Below are 23,235 nucleotides of genomic sequence, written 5' to 3'. Positions count from 1 at the left end.
TATTAAAAATTACTTCTAGCTTCTATGATAAATTATATAGCTTTTCTAGTACACTGATGTGTACCTTGCTCAAATACTTGCTGACTAATGTTTACAAAATTCCTAAACAGATTTCTGGGTGCCACAAGTCAAAGACAAAACAAATTTCTATTTCCATTTCCAATAATACAACTAAGAATACAGGTAAAAAGCCACATACAAATTCTCCTTGAGAGTTTTATTTTTAATTAAGAACGTAATTAACTGAATCTAATAACAAAATCATAAGAGGCATATAATTTTGTGTTTTTTTTAAGAAACTTTATATCTCAGTTCACAGAAATATAATAAAAAGGTAATAAAAATCATATTACATAGGTTTGCAGATGATGTATTAAGTAAATTAAATACATATTAAGTAAATTCTTTTTCATTGAACGTACGGCATAAAGTGGCATTTAAATATTTGTTGTGTTAATGAATGGGATAGTTTGGAACTGTGTTAGTCTTATTTTTAAATTTTCATTTATATATATGTTGTATATATATAAATTTGTGTGAGTATGTATATATATGCTTCATCTACAAATTATCTCTTTATCTTCAGTTAGGGTTATATTTTAATGATATCTACATTTTTATTGAAAATAGAATCTATATACAGTATGAGCATGAGACTATGTGAATATGTTTATTTAGGTTTAATTTACATCTCACTATATAGATTTAGCTTACAGTATTTTAAAAATTGATGTATGATTCACAAAAAAAAAGAAAGAAGGAAAGAAAATACCATTCTCTAAAGCAACAGGTACAGACAACTCCATTATCCTTTCTTCTTGATCATGCCTTGTATGATTGGCAGCCAAACTAGCCCATTGTGAAACCCAACGCTTGTTTCCAGATGAAGATGTGCCTTCCTAAAGGAGAGAAATAAGAGAATGCAATGACCTAGTCTGGTCAAATTTGATTCTTGTGTTCAGAGAATTCCATTTAGTCATTAAATTCCATTTAACCTATCATACAAAGCAATATTTAAACCTCACATTGATATATAATCATGTACTAAATTTCCTCATATATAAATTGAAGATTTTCTAGGCACCTCTTTTAACTACAACATTATTCCTGTGAATGTAGTATAATTTTCTGTACTTATTAAGTATAACAATGGTACTAAAATAAACTCTTAGAGCTTAAAATTTACTGCTACTAAATAAACTCAGGCGTACTACAATAGCTTTGTGGCTACCACAGTGAAGTTAGTTCTACTCCATTCTACAGAACAGAGTTTAAAGACCTATTTCTAAGTTGTTCTCCAGCCCTCTAAATGTTTCCAAGAATCAGACTGGTTCCAGAGTCTCAAGGAGTATTAAATCTCCCAGGTCATGTCTTCAGGGATTTGAAAAACAAACCCAAAGCTTTAGGCTTCTTTCTACAACACTTTAGTACTTCCAATAGAAGCTAGAAATGACTCAATCTTTAAGGATTTTTGTATAACCAGTCTGAACCTAGACCTGCCCCTGTCTACATCTGTCTTTAAGGCAAGTACTTAGTCAACTGTGAAACAGAATTTAATTCATGATATGCTTCCACAGACTTATGGATGTATATTGGTAATTCTTAAAACTAGGTCAATCTAGGCATTTAATATGGAAGATCTAGGAGTACAGAAAAAATGTTTCCTCACTGAAAGTTTAAGCCAATGCTTAGTATTGAACCTGTAATGACAACTAAGGAATGGATAGCTCTGACCAAATTTTATTCTCAATTATTCAAAACGATATTTTATTAAAAGTGTCAAATGACAGGCTAGAAACTGATAAATATTTCATATAGACTATATACTATATGATTTCAAGAATAATAGATTAAAATAGTAAGTTGTACACATAGTGACATACATACAGTGAAGCCTAAGGGTACCAAAGCCTGCTGAATCTTTGAATTTCCTCCAAGGTTTCCTGGGGGCTGCTCACAGTTCTGAGACTGAAGGAAGTACCAGTACAAATCATGCTAGGAATACCCACAACAGGGTGGGTTTCAAAGACACACATTTATGTAGACTCATTCTGTGCAGACTGTTCTAATGGCTTGTTTAGGTGACTCCTTCAAAGGTAGGTACATACTCAGGCTATATATAAATTTACTTGGCATGGGCTGAGGGGATAGAGAGGAGAAGAGGAAGTCCTACAAGTTCACAATCACCAGCACCCTTTCTAGATTAATCAGAATACTAAAACATTGCTTCAAGTAAGTATCACTCGCTTTCAATAATTACGCATCTCGTAAAACAGAAATCAAAATAAAAATTCTCTAAGATGAAGGAGGAAAAAAGAATACTAAAATACAGTAATTGTTTTGACAGTTTTCAGGAAATAGCAGGCCATAAAGGAAAAATTTTTACATTAATAAGCAAATATGTATGTGTATTTAGTTGTCTATAAAGAATACTTACATTTCACACAAATACCTCATTTATATTTTTATTTATATCTTAAGATTTTATTTATATTCAACATTTATTTACTACTTGTATATTATAAATTAACTCATTTCCTGAAAGGCAATATGTGAATAAAAGAATGAGTTAAGAAATCAAGTCTCCTTGAGGTTCAAATTCTGGCTCCACAAGGTACTAGTTTTAAGACACTGACCAAATTAATTTCTACATACTTCAGTTTCATTATTTGTAAAATGGTATGCAGAAAGCATCCACTGAATGTTAGATCTTGTTAGTTGAATAAATTGTAATTAATTAATAATTCTCAGTCATATACTGTTTTTTAACACTTCTTTCTGACATATCAGTGTAGAATGAAATTCTAATATTTCTGATAAGGGAATAAACATTTGTTGACTGCATAAATCTCAGACAATTACGATGCTGGGTAGTTTCTAGGCTTCATATCCTTCCTTGTAAATAGGTTTTATCAAAAATGCCATTTGTATAGATGAGAAAACTGAAGATGAGAGGGGGGAAATGACTGACTCAAAGGTATTCTGTTAAATGTGGCAGTTCTGGGATTTGCACTCAGGTCCTAGAAGCTCTACTATACTATACTGACTCCAAAACTATCTTAACCAAGCCACCCTTAATTAATTTCACATTATTCTAGCTACATCCTGGGCTGCACTACAAGGGCACTTATTTAGGTTTCTGTTATATCTATCAGACACTACCATACACATGTTTCCTGGCATGACAGATCTTTCCATTCCAAATACATGACCTCCTAGAAAGTATATGCGGTGTATATTTTTTTGTCTTATCTCAAAATGTCAATTAGATTAGTGAGCATATAGCTCATTAATTGCTTACTGAAATTTAACATTTTCACTCACTGACAAAAGCATATTAATTTAAAGTATTTTACAAGAGGATATATCAATTGTTTATAATAATATACAGTTGACCCTTGAACAAAGGTGGGGGGGTGGGGGGAATAAGGGCTCCAACCCTCTATGTAGTCAAAAATCCATGTATAACTTTGCAGTTGGCCCTGTGTCCATGGTCCCCAATCCATGGATTCAACCAACCATGGATCATGTACTACCATAGTATGTACCTAGTGAAAAAAAATCTGTGTGTGAGTGGAGCTGCACAGTTCAAACCTGTGTTGTTCAAGGGTCAGCTGTAATTACAAATGATAAAAATTTATATTTTGTGCAAGTAAAAAATATGAGAAAGATGTGTATACCTCTGAGCTGTGAAATCCAGGTGTACTCAGTGGTTTTCTTTCTTCCATTACTACTGCAGCAGAATTGAGAGCCCAATCTTTTACCAGATCTTTATGTTTTTCTTTGATAACAGGCCTATTATAATCTTGATTGTCATCCACTCCAAATACCTAGGAGGAGAAAATTACTCTATAAATGAAAAGTCTGAGTACCAGATTAATATGTGAGTATTATCAGTAACTTCAGAGGCAAATAATATTTCAGGTTAATTTCATAGGTAACTTCAATAATGAGGGAAACTTGTTTAAAGATAGGGTAACATCCAATAGGAGTAATAGCTGGAGACGAAAACAGGGCAGTGACAGCTTATGTAAATGTAAATGTCCTTTTAAACGTTTAGCAAAATGTACTATTTGATAATAAATAAGAGATATTCAGGATATTACATTTGTTTTGTTAAAAGATGTTTATAATGTTAAGCATTACAATAATGCCAAGAGTTAGGAAAGAGTACCACAGCTTGTCTCTTTGCTGTTATTTTTGAGGAGCATGTTGGAAGCTTAAAGGTATGGCTGATTTTATCTGTTCCTTCCCTAACAGATGCTTAACATTTACATATATGAGTTAAATTTATACATATAGTTTTCTAAGGTCCTAATTAACAGATTTTAACGTCTGATCTTTGTATAGAATATACCATAATTCTCAAACTTTATATAGACTATAACATAATTTTTAAACTTAAAGGCCTTTGTCTGAAATGCAGATTCCTGAGTCTGCGCACACAGATCAGCATTTTCAATAAGAAGGGTGCCTATGGTCAACACTTCTGAAATATTCTAAACACAGAGACCAACAATCAATCATGTGCCTTTAAGGGCAGTTACCTGAGTCTTACTCATTTATTGGCACATAATAGCCCCTGAATAGACTGGGAAAAGGTTATAACTAAATAAACTTTAACATTCTGTTTTACTATTAAGCCTACTTTGTTCCCAATGCTTATTATTTACAGGTAATAGTTGTGGCTCTAATTATCAAAATAAAGAATAATCATGTGTTTCAATTAGCACTTTGTAGAAAGGATCTTTAGAACATAACCAAAGAGCCTTCATTTGCCACCAAAAAGGGGAAAACCCTTAGGTTAAACTATTTTCCAGAAACCTTTTTAATGATATAGTATACCTAGCTGATAAATTCTGAAGTCCACATTTAGTAAAGCAGATACCAAAGTTTCAAATTCACTAAACTTGGAAATGTTACCACTAGATGGCATTACTTAATATTTAATTCAAATATAACTATAGTTTTCAGGAATTATGATTTAATATTCTGTTGAATCACTCAATATTTTAAATTATCTTTGCTTTAAGAGCAAATTGTGTATTATTAACTTTAAATCAAATATAAATTTTAATAATATATGGAAGCACAGTGTACAGAAGGAAAAAAACAAACCTGCTTCATTTTGCTAAACAGCAGAATTAGTAAGTTTAACAAGAACAGCAACAAAACCTGCGAAGTATACCTTTCCATGTGCTCTGCCTTCAACCCCACTTATAAAGAAAGAAATTAGAACTACTAAGTTATTTGACTATCTTAAAATAAAATTTTAAAATTATTTCTAACTCAAGTCACTTAACTCTACATTTACTGAAGTTTATTTCCTTATTTGTATAATTACTTATTAAGTATAACAATGGTACTAAAATAAACTCTTAGAGCTTAAAATTTACTGCTACTAAATAAACTCAGGCGTACTACAATAGCTTTGTGGCTACCACAGTGAATAAATTACAGTTCAAGTTTGGAAGTAAAAGAAAAATAACCACATGTGATTACTTGCATGTTGTATCTCTCTGGCATGTTAATTTACAAATTACCTTCAGTTAATTTCTGATTTGATGACATTTAATTCTAATAATGGACTTCCAAAACTTGATTTCCTCAAATATCTAAGCACCAGCAGTTTCAAATATATTAAATCTCTCCAAATCGCTTCTGACACTATTTTGAAATAATAACAAAAGACCCCCACACAGAGAACTAATGTTTTTAGGGACGGGGACTGAAGTTGTACAGAAAGAGTACTCAGATGACTTTCTACAGATTCCTCTTAAAACATTAGAGATAGCTGTGCATATATATCTGTCAGAGAAGTAGCAATTTATTTTCCAAGCAAGTGATAGGGCCTGAAGTACAGCTGTATGAGCAAAGAAGCCTTCAAAGTTCATACCCGTATTTTTGATAGTGTTTTGAAAAATTAGTAATAGTTATAACAAGCTCAGCTTGAAATCCAAACTGTCATCTTCGTGTCTAGGTACAAAAAATCCACAACTTTCGTGCGAAAACAAAGACAGAAACAGCTATACTGTCTATGTACTTTGAAGCCATAATACTTTCCATATCTAAAAAAGTACATATAATCTGACATGCAATGTAATGCTTAAACAGAACTTAAGAGCTCCTCAAAGCAGAGACCAAGTTTGCTAGATTTTCTCATCTTTTCATTCTAGATTTTGTCCCTAGGTGATTCCACCCATATCCAAGGCTTCACTTAAATCACCAACTGTAGACAGCTGCTCACCTATCTGTACTTTCTCCTCCTAGATGGCTCAAGGGTATTTCAAATACAGTGTACTAACCCAGGCTCATGAATCTCTTCCCTTCCCCACTCTGACCAGGGCTCAATTAAACCCCCAAACCTGATAGGGTACAAACTCAGGTGTCCCTCACTCAGCTAGGAACTTTTTTAGGCTACAAGTCTAAACTGAGGAAGGGAGAGAGATCAGATATCTGTCCAACTTTTATGCTTCCACTCTAAGTAGTACCCTCCTCCCCAAGTTTGTCAGTCAGTTTTTAATTCTTCTGAAGGGCATGGGGAGGAAGAAGGAGTGGTATGGGAACAGAAAATTTCTTTTTGAACTTATATTCTCTGAGCTCTCTGGGACTGGCAGTTTAAAGATAACTTATTTATCTTAGGGGTTGGGAGTGGCTTTCATGTGCTCTCCTATAGTTCCCATGATCCAGGTGGATGCATCTCTATATGGGGGAGTGACCTGTGACCCTCCCCACAGCCTCTAGGTTTAGGGTAAGAAGACAGAATTATGGAACGTGTTCTCAATCTTTTCTTTTGAATATGTTTATGTGATAATCTGGCGTTTCACTTTGGGATTTCACACCTATATCTCATTGACTACTTTAAACAATTTTAACAACCTGTTACTGAGATATGGTACTTGTTATTTGTAGGCTACTGGGCTCACCACCATAGGGCATTTAATATATATATATATAATATAGATATAACTCAGTCCTTGCTCTCGAGGAGTTTAGTCCAAAACAGGAGCTTAGAAAAAAAAAAGAGAATGTCACCTGAACCATGCAGGGGTATTTTGCAGTTAAAACAATATTTCTATAAGAACCAGACAATATTTTTAGATTTTAAATTTAAAGAAACTAAACATTCTTCAGATGATAAAGGGCTAGTATATATAACACAAACCAAGCCTATGAAAAGTTTGCCCTTGGTTTTTCACTAGCATATTACCATTAACGACATTTTTGTTTAAAAGTTCAGACTATACTAAAAATGCCCACCGTATCTAATTCTGTCTGAAATTGGAGGTTGGGGAAGGGGGAATAATGGTATAATCAAACCAAAGAACACAGGATTAACTTTCATGGGGGTAAATATTCCACCTATTGAATACTTGTAAAGAGAGGTCAAATTACATTTGGCAACCTCAGACATAGGTGGCTTGCTTCTTGTGACAGAAAGTGGAGACAAAAGGGGTGGGGGAAGGGAGAAGACTTAGGCATAGAAATACGATAATACAAATGTAGAGTAAATTGGCAATTCAATAGCAATAGTTCTTTATTTATTACTTAAAAAATTTTCCAAATGAGTTGAAATTCAGAATTCATCTTCCCACAGAAATGAGAAACATAATAGGTTAAATATCAAGCTCTTGTACGCCTATTTTAAAATAACAACTGAAGAACGGTACTGCATTAGTATACTGATCATATCAAAGGGTCTAAGTAAAAATGCACTGAAGTTTCACCCTCAGATGATGAGAACGTCTCTTTCTTCAATGAGCAAGGACCTCCTGGGTAAGGAGAGCAGGGTCTCTACCAGTTCAAATCAATAGTAGAGGTTCCCATGGTTTATGGAAATCACTTCACATATAAATAGTTCAAGAACTATGCAGAATGCTAGCCGCTAACATCAGGGAACAAAATCAGGAAGATTTAATAGAGGAGAATTGTTTTTAACTTGTAATTTTCCATGAAAATCTAATTTCATTTTTAAAATGCAAAGTCCCACAATTTCAGTGGAATAAATGGTTCTGAATGTTTAACATTGTTATTTTTGTAACATATTTTTAATCAACTTCTAAATTGAAAATTCAGACAAAATTGTTAGAAAAAAAGGAGCTCAGAATGGGGGTAGGAGAGATATTTTATAATTTATCATGGTATACAAATAAACACATGTATATGCATGCTCATGTAGCATTACTCACAATAGCCAAAAGGCAGAAACAACCCAAATGTCTCTTAATGGATGAATGGATAAATAAAGTGTGGTATATCCACACAATGGTATATTATTCAGTCATAAAAAGGAACGAAGTGTTGATGCATGCTATAGCACGGATGAACCTTGAAAAGATATGCTAAGTGAAAAGTAGCAAGTCATAAAAGGCCACATACTATGAGATTCCATTTATATGACATGGCCAGAATAAGCTAATCCACTGATGCAGAAAGTAGATTAGTGGTTGCCAGGAGCTGAGGGACGGAGGAATCTGAAGTGACTGCTTAATAGGTATGGGATTTCTTTTTAGGGTGATGAAAATGTCCAGGAATTAGACAGTGCTGATGGTTGCATAACACCGTGAATGTACTAAAAATCAATAGACTGCACACTTTAAATGGCTAACATGGTAAATGTCATGTGAATTTTACCTCAGTTTTTTAAAAACGGCACTATCTGGACTTACCTTCTTCCTTTTCACCTGTCTGGGTAAATCTTTGTCCCCTCCCAAAATCTATCCTACATCCTTGATTCTTCCCATTCCTTAGGAGTCTTACAGCCGCAATCTCTTCCCTTTCCAACATTGTTTACCACTGTTTTTCTATTAGCTCCTCCTTTTGTATACTCAAATCACACTCAGGTCTATTCTAATGCTTCTATAGTTAAAATGTCCGATTTCTCTCCTCTTTATGGCTTATTTCACTGTCATGAATTCTTTTCTTTCATCCCTAAAATCTGACTGCTCATCAATGACCATCTTACCCTTCCTTTCCTTGCCAAAAAGATTCTTAAGCACTAAGTCGTTAGGTAGGTACCACTAGAAATGCAAAGGTATCTCTAGTTTTCTACTAATCAAGGCAATTCCCCTGAAACTTATACATTTCTTCTGACACAACCATGTTTCTTAGTACAAAGAGAAGCTTATAAAACATACAAGGTTTTAAATTATACATTTTAACAAGTTACTTTGAAATCAAGATATAAACTAGTTTCAGCACGTAAAATACAGGAAAACCTGTTTGTGGAGGCCTGATTGGATTTAACCAATCTATAAATTCAATGAAATAATTTAGCTAATATATAGCTAACCACATACAAATATTGATAAAAATGAAAAAAGCATGTCAAAAATTTTTCTTTCTCATTCATTCATTCAACAGATATTGAGTGTCTACTACATACCAGGCACTGTTCAAGGCACAAGACATACAGAAATGGTCAAGGCAAATAAGATCATTCTAGAAAGGACAGAAAGAAAATAAACTAGCTAGAGGTAAGTTCTATAAAGAAAATCAAACATGGTAGTAAGAGGGGAATGCTAGGGCTATTTTAGGTAGGGTGGTTAAAGAAAGCCTCTGAAAGTAAATTATGAGAAGGAGGTAGGCATGGAAAAACAAAACAAAACAAAACCACCACACAGGGGAGAGCTCATTAGACTAGGGCACAGTAAGTGGAAAGCCCCTTAAAAGCAGGAAAATAAATAAGATCTCATATAATAATAGAGAAAGGAAAACAGGGGTAAACCTATTAAATGTTAAGCTTTTGACTGAAAAAAAGGTAAGGGTTCCCTTATGAAGCTTTGAGAATTAATATAGCGGGATAGGGTTTCCTATACCTAAGAAGAACATGGGGGTGCTAAGAAGGGGAGAGGAGCATCAATCAGAGTGACCAAAAGTAAATTCTCCTGATAGAAAATTTTTAAAAAAAATTGTTCAATGAAGAGACCGCAAGAAAGATTAGTATAAGAGGAAGAAAAATCAAGCTGTCATAATTTACCTGTTAAGAACCACTATTTGCTTCGGCCCATTAACTGAGATTATTTCTGGATTGACAGGAAGTAGAAAAAAATGTTAAGTCAAAATCCAAATGCAGCCTCTGTTATCAATGTCCTCTCTTATGACTCAAGCTCTTATTTGATCTCTTATCCTTTAGTTCCCATACATCTTGATTGGGTGTTTGAGTGGACTTTGAACATGCCTCCTTCCTCTGTGTTCTAACTGGCACTCTCTACCTAGATTCTGACTCTGGTTTATCATAGTTCCCTGGCTCTGACTTGGACCTAATGTAAAATCTTGCTGTGAACTTGAGTTTGGAATATCTCCATTCCAAACTGCTTAAACCTGGATCTAGGTTCTCAGCATGGACTTCCTCTGGGCTGACGCACCGCTGTAGATGTTCTTCATTCCAGGTTTCCAGTCTTCTTATAGTTCTCTTGGTTCTGGATTTTTCCCTACCACCTGCTGCCTACAGAATCAGCACTGATAGATACAAGGCCCCATGAGGGGAGAGAATATGCTAATAAGAGGTATTTGGGGAGTCAAAACTCAGGAAAGGAGAAGTATCTGGAAGAACTGGTCTATGGTATGAAATTTATGGAGAAGAGAAACCCTTTTTCAAGAGAACCTCAAGCCCTCTGCAATGACCAATTTTTCTCTTTTCATTTAATATTTAGCTTTCTGTTTTCACTACAAATGTTTCTCATTTAGCTTGAAAGGCTATGAAGCAGCCCTGACAACATCCTCCTCTTCCCTCAGCAGTACTGTGGACGAAGGAGTGGGGAAAGAAACTGGTACTATGATGGGTTTTCTAGGTATTGTCGGGAATTAAAGGAGGGAGGTCTAGGGGAGGTTATCATTGCAATGGAAGATAATTACCTTTAATCCAGGCAGTTAACAGCACTTTCTTATTATAGCGCATCTCCATGTAAGCTTAGATGTAAAACTTAAGAGTTCTTTATAAATAACAGACATTTGTGTTAATATTATAAAAGGTAAATTTGGGGACAAAGCATAAAATAAGTTTATCTACTGACAAACACACAACACAAAAGTACAAACCAAAATGCTGTAATCCCGTAACTTGGGGGTTGGGGTGTGGATATCTCAGCACCTTTTAACTACCTAACAGTACAACCAGCACTGAAAAAGATAATAGGATTTCAGCTGGATCACCTCTTTAAAGAGATCCTATTTTAACAGTATGCAACTTCTCCTGAGTTAAGATGGAAATATATGTTCTGCTTATCTTCTCTAGACCCAGAAATACAATGCATTTTGGGGAAGAACTGAAAAGGCATTCTAGTACTTATATTTAATATCAGTGTATCATGTAACACTGCTGCTTACTCACTTTTTGAGTAAGTGAGTTTTTGATTCCAAGATACTATTTCCTTTTGGTTTTCTCTTAGTCCTCTGTTTGATCCTCCTTTATTCACTCTTATTTCTTTGTCCACCCATACTGGTGTTGCTAAGAATTCCATATTTGCTTCTTCTCAGGCTATACATTCTTTCCAAGTGATCTCATCTATTATTTTGCATTCACATCTACTCTCTTATAATTCCAAAACTGTTATTTTAGCCCAGACCTTTATATTTTTCCTAAGATCCAGACCTTTATATCCAACTGACTACTGGATATGTCAGCAGCTTTTTAATTGCCTTCTCTTCTTCCAGCCTTTCCAATTTTCAATCCATTCTTCACACTTACAACAGTGATTTGCACATCACTGCCAGATTTAAAAGTTTTCAATGATTCACCACTGCCTTTAGCATTAAAAAATCTAAAGTTCTTAGTATGATATGTAGGGGCCTTCAAGATCTAGTCCAATCTCATCTCTCTAAAAGTAACTGTGGTCCTCTGAACAAGTCCTCTACCCTCCTGTGCTTTTGAAAAGGTTGCTCCATATTTTTGGAAAACCCTCCTTGACCATACCTGTTAAAGGATTAATTCCACATGTTTCAAAATGAGCTCAGTTGGCAATTAAATTCAATATTTATTGAGGACATTTTATATACCAGGCACTAGGTTCCTGCAGTCATGAAGTTTATATTCTTGTGTGCAGATGCACGCGTGTGTGTGTGTTATAGGGGAGTGGGGAGGCAAATAAATAAATGGGAAACTATCAACTGGTTACAAAGCTTATGATTAAAATGAAACAAGCTGATTTGACAGTGACTAGGGGAGGTTTTCTTAGATTGGATAGCTAAAGACTTCTCTGAGCAAAAGATATTTAACCTGAGATCCCCTCATGTAAACTATTGGGTACCCTTCCTTGAACAGTTTGTTTATCAAAGCATTCATCATACCATTTTTAATGCATATGTTTTTACTTGTGTATTTCTGTCCCTCCAAATACTTAGTTATTGAGGGGAAGAACCCTGTCTTTTCAATTTCAATCTCTCTCTCCTAACACAAAGGCTGGCACATGGTTGATGTTGAATAAAGGTTGATAAAAGTATAAATTAATGAAATAAACCAGCTCTCAAATAAGGGAGTAAAAAGGGAAAGAGACCACATTTTTTCAGGACCAAACAACAATTAAATTCAGATGGACAACAGCTGATGGTCCCAACTTCCATCCCACACACCCTAACTTCAAAAGGGAGAAAATGGATGACAGAGCTTACCCAAGCAATTTGATATGATGCTTGAATCTACTCCCATCCTCCCAAAGTCCTTCTTATGCCTTGATTCTGACTATTTTTGGTCTTTGTTTTCTTCATGCCCACAGGTTACCTCATCTTCAGACATTTGTTTCCCCAGAGCCTGACTTTAGTTAGCATGAATCTAACCTCTAGCTTTAACCACAGCTAGTAGAATCTCAGCTCTTTTTCTTTGGTATTCACAAGATAATGTAGTGATTCTTGTTTTCCCCTAGACTTATGGTCTTAGGTTTGTTTTCTGGTTTATACAAACCAAGAATGACTCTGAATTACCTACTTAGTCACATCCTGACATTATGCCCTTAAATGAATCCTGCTTTAAAATCTTGGTTTCCTTTATCCATAGTGTGACCATATAATTTGTCATTGAAACTGGGGCTCTTTTTGAAAATGAAAAAAAGATGCTTATGATAATTATAGATAGCAGGTATACACTACGTTTTGTGGTCTCTCTCTCTATCCAGCAGTTTACTTTTAAAGAGTCTCATCTGCAACAGTGACTTCTTTCTTGTCTTTCTGCTATTCTGGCCAGGCTATTCCCTCGCACTGTACCTTCCACTTGAGCCTCAGATTTGGCCCTTTCAATGCTGAGGAACTTTTCAGGATTAATCAATACCTAGTGTAGAGATTCATATGTGGAAACTCCTAGTAAGGGTAATAACATAGCTAACATTTATAGACCTTTCACTATAAGATAGGCATTGTAATAAGACTTTTATATATTTTACTGAATTCTTTTCATAACCTAGTGAAATCTCCTCCAGTTTATTAAAAAAATAAACACAGGCTTAAAGAGGTTTACTCGAGTTTACTAAATGAACTTATATCTAGTACATGTAGGGTTTGCACTTAATCTCAAATCTGTCTGCCTACAAGTGTTCACGTTCTTAAATACTACAATATAACCCCTCACTGTAAGATCTTTTAATAGAGAAAACATCAATAACTATGAATGAAGTATCCATAAACCAAACAAAGCTATAATAGGATAAAATTAATATTAATCTGAATTTTAAAACTTCTTAGCATTCTTTTTTTTCCAAAACCTATCCTTTTATTTTCTATTTGACAGTATTTTAAATAACACTATACTTGTTCTCAATAACCAGAGGAAAAATTATAAACTTTAAAATAATCTGAAAGAAATGTCATTATTGATTCCCAATGATGAAAATAATTCGAAATCACCAAGAGTCATTTTCTATTGCTACCACCGTGTTCTTAGGTTTCCTTTAATATAATCAGAAAAATCACTTTATCTGTTTCTTAATTGCTTTATTTTGCTTATTAACAACTTTCATAACATCTATTTCCTAAATTAATGGTTCTCCAAAAGTTTGGAAGTCTATACCCCAACAGTAAAAAATTTTGATCATGTGCTCCTCAATAAATGGATATTAGAAATTACGTACATACACTATAGAACACACTCCTAAATAGAAATAAAAACTATGAAATTAAAAGTAAACATAGGGCTTCCCTGGTGGCACAGTGGTTAAGAATCTGCCTGCCAATGCAGGGGACACGGGTTCGAGCCCTGGTCTGGGAAGATCCCACATGTCACGGAGCAACTAAGCCCATGCGCCACAACTACTGAGCCTGCGCTCTAGAGCCCGTGCTCCGCAACAAGAGAAGCCACAGCAATGAGAAGCCTGCGCACAACAAAGAGTAGCCCCTGCTCACCACAACTAGAGAAAGCCCGTGGGCAGCAACAAAGACCCAACGCAGCCAAAAATAAATTAATTAATTTAAAAAAAAAGTAAACATAAATCCAGGGCTTCCCTGGTGGCAGAGTGGTTAAGAATCCACTTGCCAATGCAGGGGACATGGGTTCGAGCCCTGGCCCGGGAAGATCTCACATGCTGCGGAGCAACTAAGCCCATGTGCCACAACTACTGAGCCTGTGCTCTAGAGCCTGTGAGCCATAACTACTGAGCCCACGTGCAACAACTACTGAAGCCTGTGCGCCTAGAGCCCGTGCCCCACAACAGGAGAAGCCACTGCAATGAGAAGCCCGCGCACCGCAACCAAGAGTAGCCCCTGCTCGCCGCTACTAGAGAAAGCCCACGTGCAGAAATGAAAACCCAATGCAGCCAAAAATAAATAAAATAAATAGATTTATATTTATAAAAAAAGTAAACATAAGTCCTAATAATTTTCCTGTATCCCAAAGGGTTATTTACCTCGTCTTCTCTCTAAAAGACCACTCTGTAAACTCATCATGTGAACTAGTGCATCTCAAATGTTAATGTGCATATGAAACCTGCTTTTAAGCAGATTCTGATTCAGTATGTTTAAGATGGGCCTGAGATTTTGTATTTCTAACAAGCTCCCTAATGATGCTAATGCTGCTCACGTGCTGAGTAATAAGAACTTGAACAAGGGATTAATGTTTAGCCAAATTTATGTTTCTATCTTCCAGCGGATAAAATATACAGCTGATTCTAAAGTCAACCTTCCACTACTGGGAGCAAAACTACTTTTTAAACCATACAACAATCATTATACACATTAACCAATAACATCAAAAAACAAATCTGAAATGTAAATAATCATCATGACTAGGTATACACTTGGTTAAACTCAGAGTATCATAAACACACTGATTTTGTTTTTATACACTTTTCTATCACCACAGACAGCACTGAATAGAAAGGAAGAGAAGAAACTAAGGAAAAAGAACAAAATTGATTAAAACATATGTATTTTCATCTGCTTCCAAAATTAGTAGGCAGGAAACCTTTGTTTATTATCAGTTAATGTTCATGTTTATATTAACAGAGTCATAGCAATCTGGTTTTGATTTTTAGTTTTTAAATAAATGCAAAGTGAGAATGGCCAAAGTATAGCATTTGAAAAGTCAATCTTAAATTTATACAACTTTAAAAGGTCCAATCAGCTTATAAGTACAGGACTTTACATATGAAACTCGGGCAAATTCAGAATATTAGCAGAATAAAATCAGAAAGCATTTTGGTCTTATTGTTAGTCTTGCAGTTCCCTAACAAAATCCTAAAGTTTCAAAATACTGACTACATGAAAACATTTTATACTCTCTAGTAATTTCCAATAGTAATACACCACGAGAAAACTAACATCATACTCAAATTTCAATTATTTACCTTGTCAATCATTTTTCTTGCTTCCACTTCCTCACTGTTGGGATTCTCTAACTCAATGGTATAAGTACCCTTGTCACTTTGGTCATCATCATTATCCTTTTCAGAAGCAGCAGAAGTAGCTTGATTTTTTAACATTTTATCCATCTCCTGGCTTGGTCTGTGCCCCAGACTCCCTGAACTTCTTAATAATGCAGTTTGTAGGAAGGGAATTGACACCGATGGCTCCTCTGATTTCTGTTTTAACAATTTCCCATGTGGAACACCATGCCCCCCTCTGTGGTGCGCAGAGCTAGTCTGTAAAGACAAAGAAACCACTTTGGCATCTGCTGTTGGAGATTTTGTTTTTTCAAGTTTTGTATGTGGTGCTGAATAAGTAGTTTCCTGACACAAGATTCCCGTACTGTGAGTAAAAGAATATGACCTTCTTTTTCTGGGATTGTCTTCATCAAAGAATGCAATCATAAAAGCAGTTTGACTTACAACAGCTTGGTCTTGATGCTTTTCAGTAGCCTGGGTCTTCTGTAGCTTTTTCTGTTCTGAATGGTGGCGCCTTAAGTGTTCCTCAAGAGTTGCACGTTTGCTAGAGCGCCTGTGAGCCCCAGCATTTTCTGAGTCGCTTTGTGTACCATCATCATGTTTATTTCCTGGACACAAAAAAGAAACCGCATAATAGAGAAGGAAAAAATCCCATGTAGAAAATTAGAAGCACATACAAAAGTGCTGCTTGTTTTGCTCCCTTCCCCTTTTCAATCAAAAGTCGTATGTTCTTTTCAGTAACAGGCTCTGCAAACTTCCCTCAATTGCAATGCTTACATTCAAATTTTATCAACCAACAATGAGTCCTTTATAAACAACTGAATAGGATTACTTTTCTTTACCCAAATTTTAACTTTATAATGGTTCACCAATGCCTTAACAGATAAGCAATGCTATATCTCTGTGACACTCTGTATTTATAACATTAAACATTAATCCTGCCTTTAAACCTTACACTTTATTTAAGCAATCAAAAATTTATTTTTAGCATTAGAGAGAAAAAGACAGAAAAAAGTGTGATCCCACTGAAGTGCTTATCATTACATAGGAAAAGAGAATGCAAATGCCATAAAAAAAGTGATGAAACTTAACTTTTAGTGACGTTCAAAACTTCCAAAAGTATAGCATACCTTGCCTTTTTAATATAAAAATGCAAATTTGTAGTTTCCACCAATTATTGTACAATTCTTTACAAACCTCTTTCTAGCTATGAGAATTTTCGCAATTTTGCATGTGTGCTCATTTAAACTCTGGTGGCTTCAGCGAGTTAAATAAAGCATGCTAAAAGGCCTAGCATGGAAAAGTGCAGTCTATGAAATCCTACATAAATCTACCAGACAAATGGCATGGTGCTAAATATAACTAGATAAAAATATGTCTTCTCTGTTAAACATATAGAGTCAAGTTAGAATACTGTAGTTGAATTTTGAAAACATCAGCTTCCTACCAGAGGTTTTTTTGTTACCCTTCATAGTTCTATTAGGGATTAAATGTGAAACTTTATGAAAATTACTTGATGTTTCACTGATTTAGAATTCTTATTATCTAAATAATAAGTACACTAGAAGAAATAATCAAATGACAATTATTATATTATTATAGCATGAATTTAATGGAAAGTCAAGAGCTATTCTATGCATATTTTAGATTGAATCACAAATGAGGGCTGAATCACAAATGAGGGCTTAAATGATAGCTCTTTAGAAGAAAGCTATAAATTACTCTAGTCAACCACATGTATTCCAATACTTCCAGGACTAAATCTGAAAATCTTTCTTCAAACTAGCAACTACTGAAAATGCAATCTGAAAGGAAAAAAATGGTGTTTAATTTAATTAATGGAATTCGTGCCTTGGTAATTAAGCTAGGAATCATGGATAGGCAGGTGGAATGCAGATATTTGCTAGTTCAAATACAAAACTCACTAAAAACAGGACATTGTACAACCTATTTCATGTTGCACTGGATGCACTGAAAAGGAATCCAGTTTGTGAGAGCTGTAAATAACTAAACTCCCATATTTCATGTGTAGTAAGACCAGATAACCCATATCACACACATATACAATATGAAAATGCCATCTTTACAGAATTTAGTTCTTGTAACACCATACAAAATGTTGGAACTTAGTTAGCATCAGGTCCTTTCAGTATCTTTTCTTTAAGTTTTGGGTTAAAAATTCTCTATAGATTAGCCATTTTCTTTTTTCAAAAATTATTATTCTTTTTGCATTTCTCAGTGTTATACAAGATAACACATCTGATCAGAACTGCAATTTCTGTTCTTACTTAAAAAAAAAATCACTTGGAACTGTTCTTAACAAGATTCTTTCTGTTTTGTCTATTATTAATCAGTCATTAATATGTTGAAGTTTTTTCAGTATTTTTAAGGGTAGATTAGCTGTACCTAGTCAGGAGTTGTGGCCAAAAAAAGCTGCAACTCTCCTAAAGGGTAAAATTGTATGCGTTTTGTGAACATTATTTTCTTTAACTGTCCCAAAGCGCGTGCACATCACTCTTGCAGGAGCAAAGTTGTTTTGTTTTGCCTACTTTCAAGTTTTTGACTAAACAGTTGCTGAAAGTCTATTATTAAAGTACAGTTATGGGCTTCCCTGGTGGCGCAGTGGTTGAGAGTCCGCCTGCTGATGCAGGGGACACGGGTTCATGCCCCGGTCCAGGAGGATCCCGCATGCCGCGGAGCGGCTGGGCCCGTGAGCCATGGCCGCTGAGCCTGTGCGTCCGGAGCCTGTGCTCCGCAACGGGAGAGGCCACAACAGTGAGAGGCCCGCGTACCGAAAAAAAAAAAAAAAAAAAAAAAGTACAGTTATAATAAAAGGGTGTAATAAGAGTTTTTTGTTTTTCATTTGTTTTCTTTTTTTTTTTTGGCCACACTGAGTGGCATGCGGGATCTTAGTTCCCCCACCAGGGATGGAACCCGTGCCCCCTGCAGTGGAAGAATGGAGTCTTAACCACTGGAACTCCAGGGAAGTCCCATAAAGGTACTTTTTAATGGTGTCTTTTAAAAGGATATTTTAGCTCATTTTTGTACATTTATTAAGGGTGGTCTAAAAAAGACGATGTCATTTCTAAATTTTCAAAGTTCACACTACTTTTTATATTAGAGGATATCAGTATTATTTTATCCAATTCATAAAAATGATCAATTTACAAATGGGTAGCTTTCATTTGTGAGCTTTAACCTATATATATCAATACAGGTATAGGTCTCAATTATATATTTGCTATTATCTAGTAGGAGTAAAGACAACAATCACATGTTAAAAGTTCATATGCCAGGTAACTGCTTATGATTATAATTAAATATAGAAATAGGCCCTGACAAAGAATTAGGTAATCACACCATCTCACTATCCTGAAATGCCTTAGAAGTAAATCAGAAATAGGTATTTCTTCATTAGCTGAATAGAATCCCAAGCCATAAAGTACAGGTTAAACCAGGGTCAGTCTTGTCAATTATAGTGAAGTCATTCATTGTTTATTCAAATTACTGAGTACCTATCACATACTCAAGCCCCAGGAAAGAGATATAAGGCAAGTAATATATAATCTCTGACCTCAACAAGTGTTCTTTTAAAGCTCTTTAACTTTTTGTATAGTAACAGAATGGTCAGATTAACATGCAATCTTTTCCCTTACAGACAGCTTGTTGAATAAAATTAAGACAGAGTAACACAAAACTGTATTCAGAAAATTCTAAATTAATTAAATTAGCAAAATCAATGGAAAAAAATGATCAGTTGATACTTCGATGTACAGGTATAAAGAAAGATTTTACTAACTTTCATCAAGTATTATACTAATAAAACATATATAATAATTATTTCACAAATAAACCTTCAACTACAATTTTTATAAAAGTCTTACTAGTGAAAATATTCTTAATTCAATTAATTCCCAATATCTCTAAACAAAAAAAATTTTTGTTTCATGACATGAGTAACCTGAGAAGAGTTTGAAACACTCTACCAACAATGTGACTATATTACCAAAGTAGAACTGTCATCCCATTATCCAATGGCTTAAAACTTTCAAAATCTACATACTGCTATTTTACAGGAAGCACATAATAGAGAAGAACAGAATTAAATATATCTTTTCCTGAAGTCAAGAAAATGATGAGAACTGCCTTCCAGGGAATTCCACTGGTGAAATGAATGAATCTTTTATTTCCATAAGAAAAAGAAACATATTTAATGGCATAAACACAAATTTACAAAACCAATCTGGTTTTGGCAAGAAAATGAAGGCAGACTGTTTTGAATGAGTAAGTTGGATGTGGGCAGTTTGGCTGGCTTTTGAGCTTTAAAATCAAATATAAACCTTCAAAAATGCAGAAGCTTTATACCATATAGTTATTTATCTAATAATAGGTCGGTAACTGTGAAGACTGAACTTTACCATAAAATAGCAAGTTCTAAAATGATCAATTCACTTTACCTTTCAACCTTTTTAAGTAAACTGGAACATCACTTTTAATACTTTTGGAATCCTCTTCTGATCTTTCCCATACCATCTGAGGAGGGTTGTTCTGTGCTAGCCAGTCAGCTACTTTGTTTTCTGGTGCCATCATTCCAGTTTGAATCCCTGGCAGGTCTTGTGTTCCAGGAGAAGACTTCTTTGATTTGTGGCGCTGATCAGAAGTAAATTTTGTCACATGATCTCTAATAGTTACTTTCCCTGGGGTACTGTCATCAAATTCAATGGTAAATGAAGCATGCCCTGCACCTGCTGTATGAGAACTTGGTGTGTCTTTTGTTGGGATTTCATGAATAGTGCTCTCTGTTATTTGTGATGGTTGCTGAAATTCCTTTGTAGGGATTTCAAAATAACTTGGTTCCCTACAGAAAGGAAAAAGTACTTCTTCATTTGCAGCTGCAGATTGTTCCTCAACTTGCTTGGCATCTATGCTGCACCCTAATAAGAAAAATAAGAGAAAATTCAAAATATTTGGAAGCTTCTAGCACTTGAAGAAGTATAGTAATTGCCACTTGTATTATTCCATGGAAATCAGAAGGCAGATCATAGTCTGGATGAAAAAGAATGGCAAATGTCAAAGAAGAGAAATAATTCTGATTATAAACGTAGCATTCAGTTACCAACAGGAGATGCAAGATAAGCAGCGCAGTGGCAAAAGATAGCAAAGCAGTTAAGAGATGGACCTTGCATGGCTAGGTCCATATTTTTTCCAACTTGGATCCAGAAATCATCAAAGTACAAAAGAACTGAAATCAAATGGAGATGGATATGCATGTTCAATGTACATATAGAGAGAGATAGAAAAAAATATAAACTTCCTTATCAAGTAAGGAGGATGAAATATCTGAAATATCTATGAAAACAAGTAAATTTCCAAAGGAGAACAGGTGCTCAAATGAAGAAAGAAACATGACATCAATATGTAAGCAATGTTCTGGACATAATGATTCCATTTACCATTCTTCACCATCACATTCAGAGACATTACTTTTAGAAGAACAAAAATAATATTACCAATGTGTGATCCTTATAAGAAAATAGATACATTTTATAAAAAATAAAAGAATGAGTAAAGATAAAACATGTGGTTTGCTTGTGGCATTGCAATCCAAGCAGCAGTATGAAAACAAGTAAGTTAAAAATAGACAATTCAGTTGCCAGACAATTAATTCCAAAAGGAAATTCAGGTACATTTCTATACAGCAGAATACATCCAAGTGTCAAAATCCATGGAGGAAAAGCTGAACTATAAATCTCAGATCAAAAAGAGCTGGCATAAGTAAGCAACTCTGGAACACTATTCCTCTGTTGCCTCAGGGACAAATATGAAGGTATAAAACCAAATGCATTTATATATAAAATATGTGAAGGCACATAAATGAAAATGATAACTGAAATGCTTTAGATGTGTTATCAGATACTGCAAATGCAAAAAGAATTTAAAGATTAAATTGCTCTGTTTTTCAGGAAACAAAAGAACTATTATCAAGATGGTAAAGAGTGAATTCAAATGAAAAATATTTCCCTAAAGCTCAAAAAAGCATTCCTTTTAAAAAGAGATTGACAGAAACACCCTTTGCAGATAATTTATTAGGAAGGAAAGGCAATACGGGGGGGGACGAGGCTGTTTCTAATCATTTTCTAATTAAGTGAAGTATTGGGTCTTGACACATTTTTTCAAATATCAAATATGGATGGGATTCTTCAGGTGCTATAATCAGTTTCTTAGCAATACGGTGAATATGAAACAGTCATAAAGCTGTTTGCTTCTAGGTCATAGAAGAATGGGACAGCAACATCTCTGTAGTCAAATGTGTGGCACAGGGTATTAGAAGACATCAAGTTCCACTTCCCCCCCCCCAAAAAAAAAGTGAAAGCAAATTACACAGACAGTAAACAGAATATATAACAAAAACAATTTTCAACATAAAAATTATCCTTTTCAAAATCTACTTTTTCTCACTACTGAAAATGAAAACAGTGTATCAAAAACACTCTACACTATCAAAGCAATAATTCTACACACTTTCTGGAGGAAGAGCATATACAGGATTCTTAATAACCTAAGTCACGTTTTAAAAACTTCTTTATTAGAGTTCATTTATCTTTTCCTTAAAGTATCCACTTGAGTGTTTACTCTGAAGGCCTGTCACTTAAAATTTCCATGAGAGTAATATGCATTAACTACTTTACATACATAAATAAACTCATTAATGTTTTTATTTTTTCAACATTGATTTATTTACTATGTATCATGTACTGTATCAGTACTATGTACTGCACTTGATCAATTTCATATAGTACAACTGGTTTACAAACCTATCCTACTGGCTCTGATGCTTGCTCAACTTTGGCAAGTGACTTCTTGCAATTTTCAGCACCTTTAGGAGAATCTACTTTACAATTAATCTCCTAATATTCACTTTTCAGCTGTATTCTATTCAGAATCAAACCTGTTAGACCTGCCTTCTGCTGACTTCTCAGCTTCCGTTCTATCCTTCTTGGATGGCCGTGTGGCTGACAGGGTCTTGGTGCTCCAGCTGGGTGTCAGACCTGAGCCTCTGAGGTGGGAGAGCCGAGTTCAGGATATCAGACCACCAGAGACGTCCTGGACCCACATAATATCAAACGGTGACAGCTCTCCCAGAGATCTCCATCTCAATGCCAAGACTCAGTTCCATTCAATGACCGGCAAGCTCCAGTGCTGGACACCCTATGCCAAACAACTAGCAAGACAGGAACACATCCCCACCCATTAGCAGAGAGGCTGCCTAAAATCATAATAAGGTCACAGGCACCCCAAAACACACCACTGGATGCAGTCCTGCCCACCAGAAAGACAAGATCCAGCTTCATCCACCAGAACACAGGCACCATTCCCCTGCACCAGGAAGCCTACACAACCCACTGAGCCAACCATACCCACTGGGGGCAGA

General features: G+C 35.0%; 1 protein-coding gene across 1 annotated transcript in view; it reads right to left on the bottom strand.

Annotated features, from left to right (window-relative positions):
- CEP170 (centrosomal protein 170) overlaps positions 1 to 23,235 on the bottom strand; it is a gene marked incomplete at its 3' end in the record, with an annotated part of 135,680 nt that overhangs the window by 32,018 nt on the left and 80,427 nt on the right. Inside the window, exons 8-12 of the mRNA XM_079698161.1 lie at positions 20,261 to 20,737; positions 16,248 to 16,411; positions 15,768 to 16,061; positions 3,681 to 3,830; positions 773 to 899 (exon numbers count right to left, since the gene is read on the bottom strand). Coding sequence (XP_079554287.1) covers positions 773 to 899; positions 3,681 to 3,830; positions 15,768 to 16,061; positions 16,248 to 16,411; positions 20,261 to 20,737 — 1,212 coding nt within the window. The remainder of the gene's footprint in view (positions 1 to 772; positions 900 to 3,680; positions 3,831 to 15,767; positions 16,062 to 16,247; positions 16,412 to 20,260; positions 20,738 to 23,235) is intronic.

Source organism: Hyperoodon ampullatus (assembly GCF_949752795.1).
Source record: "Hyperoodon ampullatus genome assembly, chromosome: 2".
Taxonomy (NCBI): Eukaryota; Metazoa; Chordata; class Mammalia; order Artiodactyla; family Ziphiidae; genus Hyperoodon; species Hyperoodon ampullatus.
This window is presented reverse-complemented; position numbering and strand designations above follow the sequence as displayed.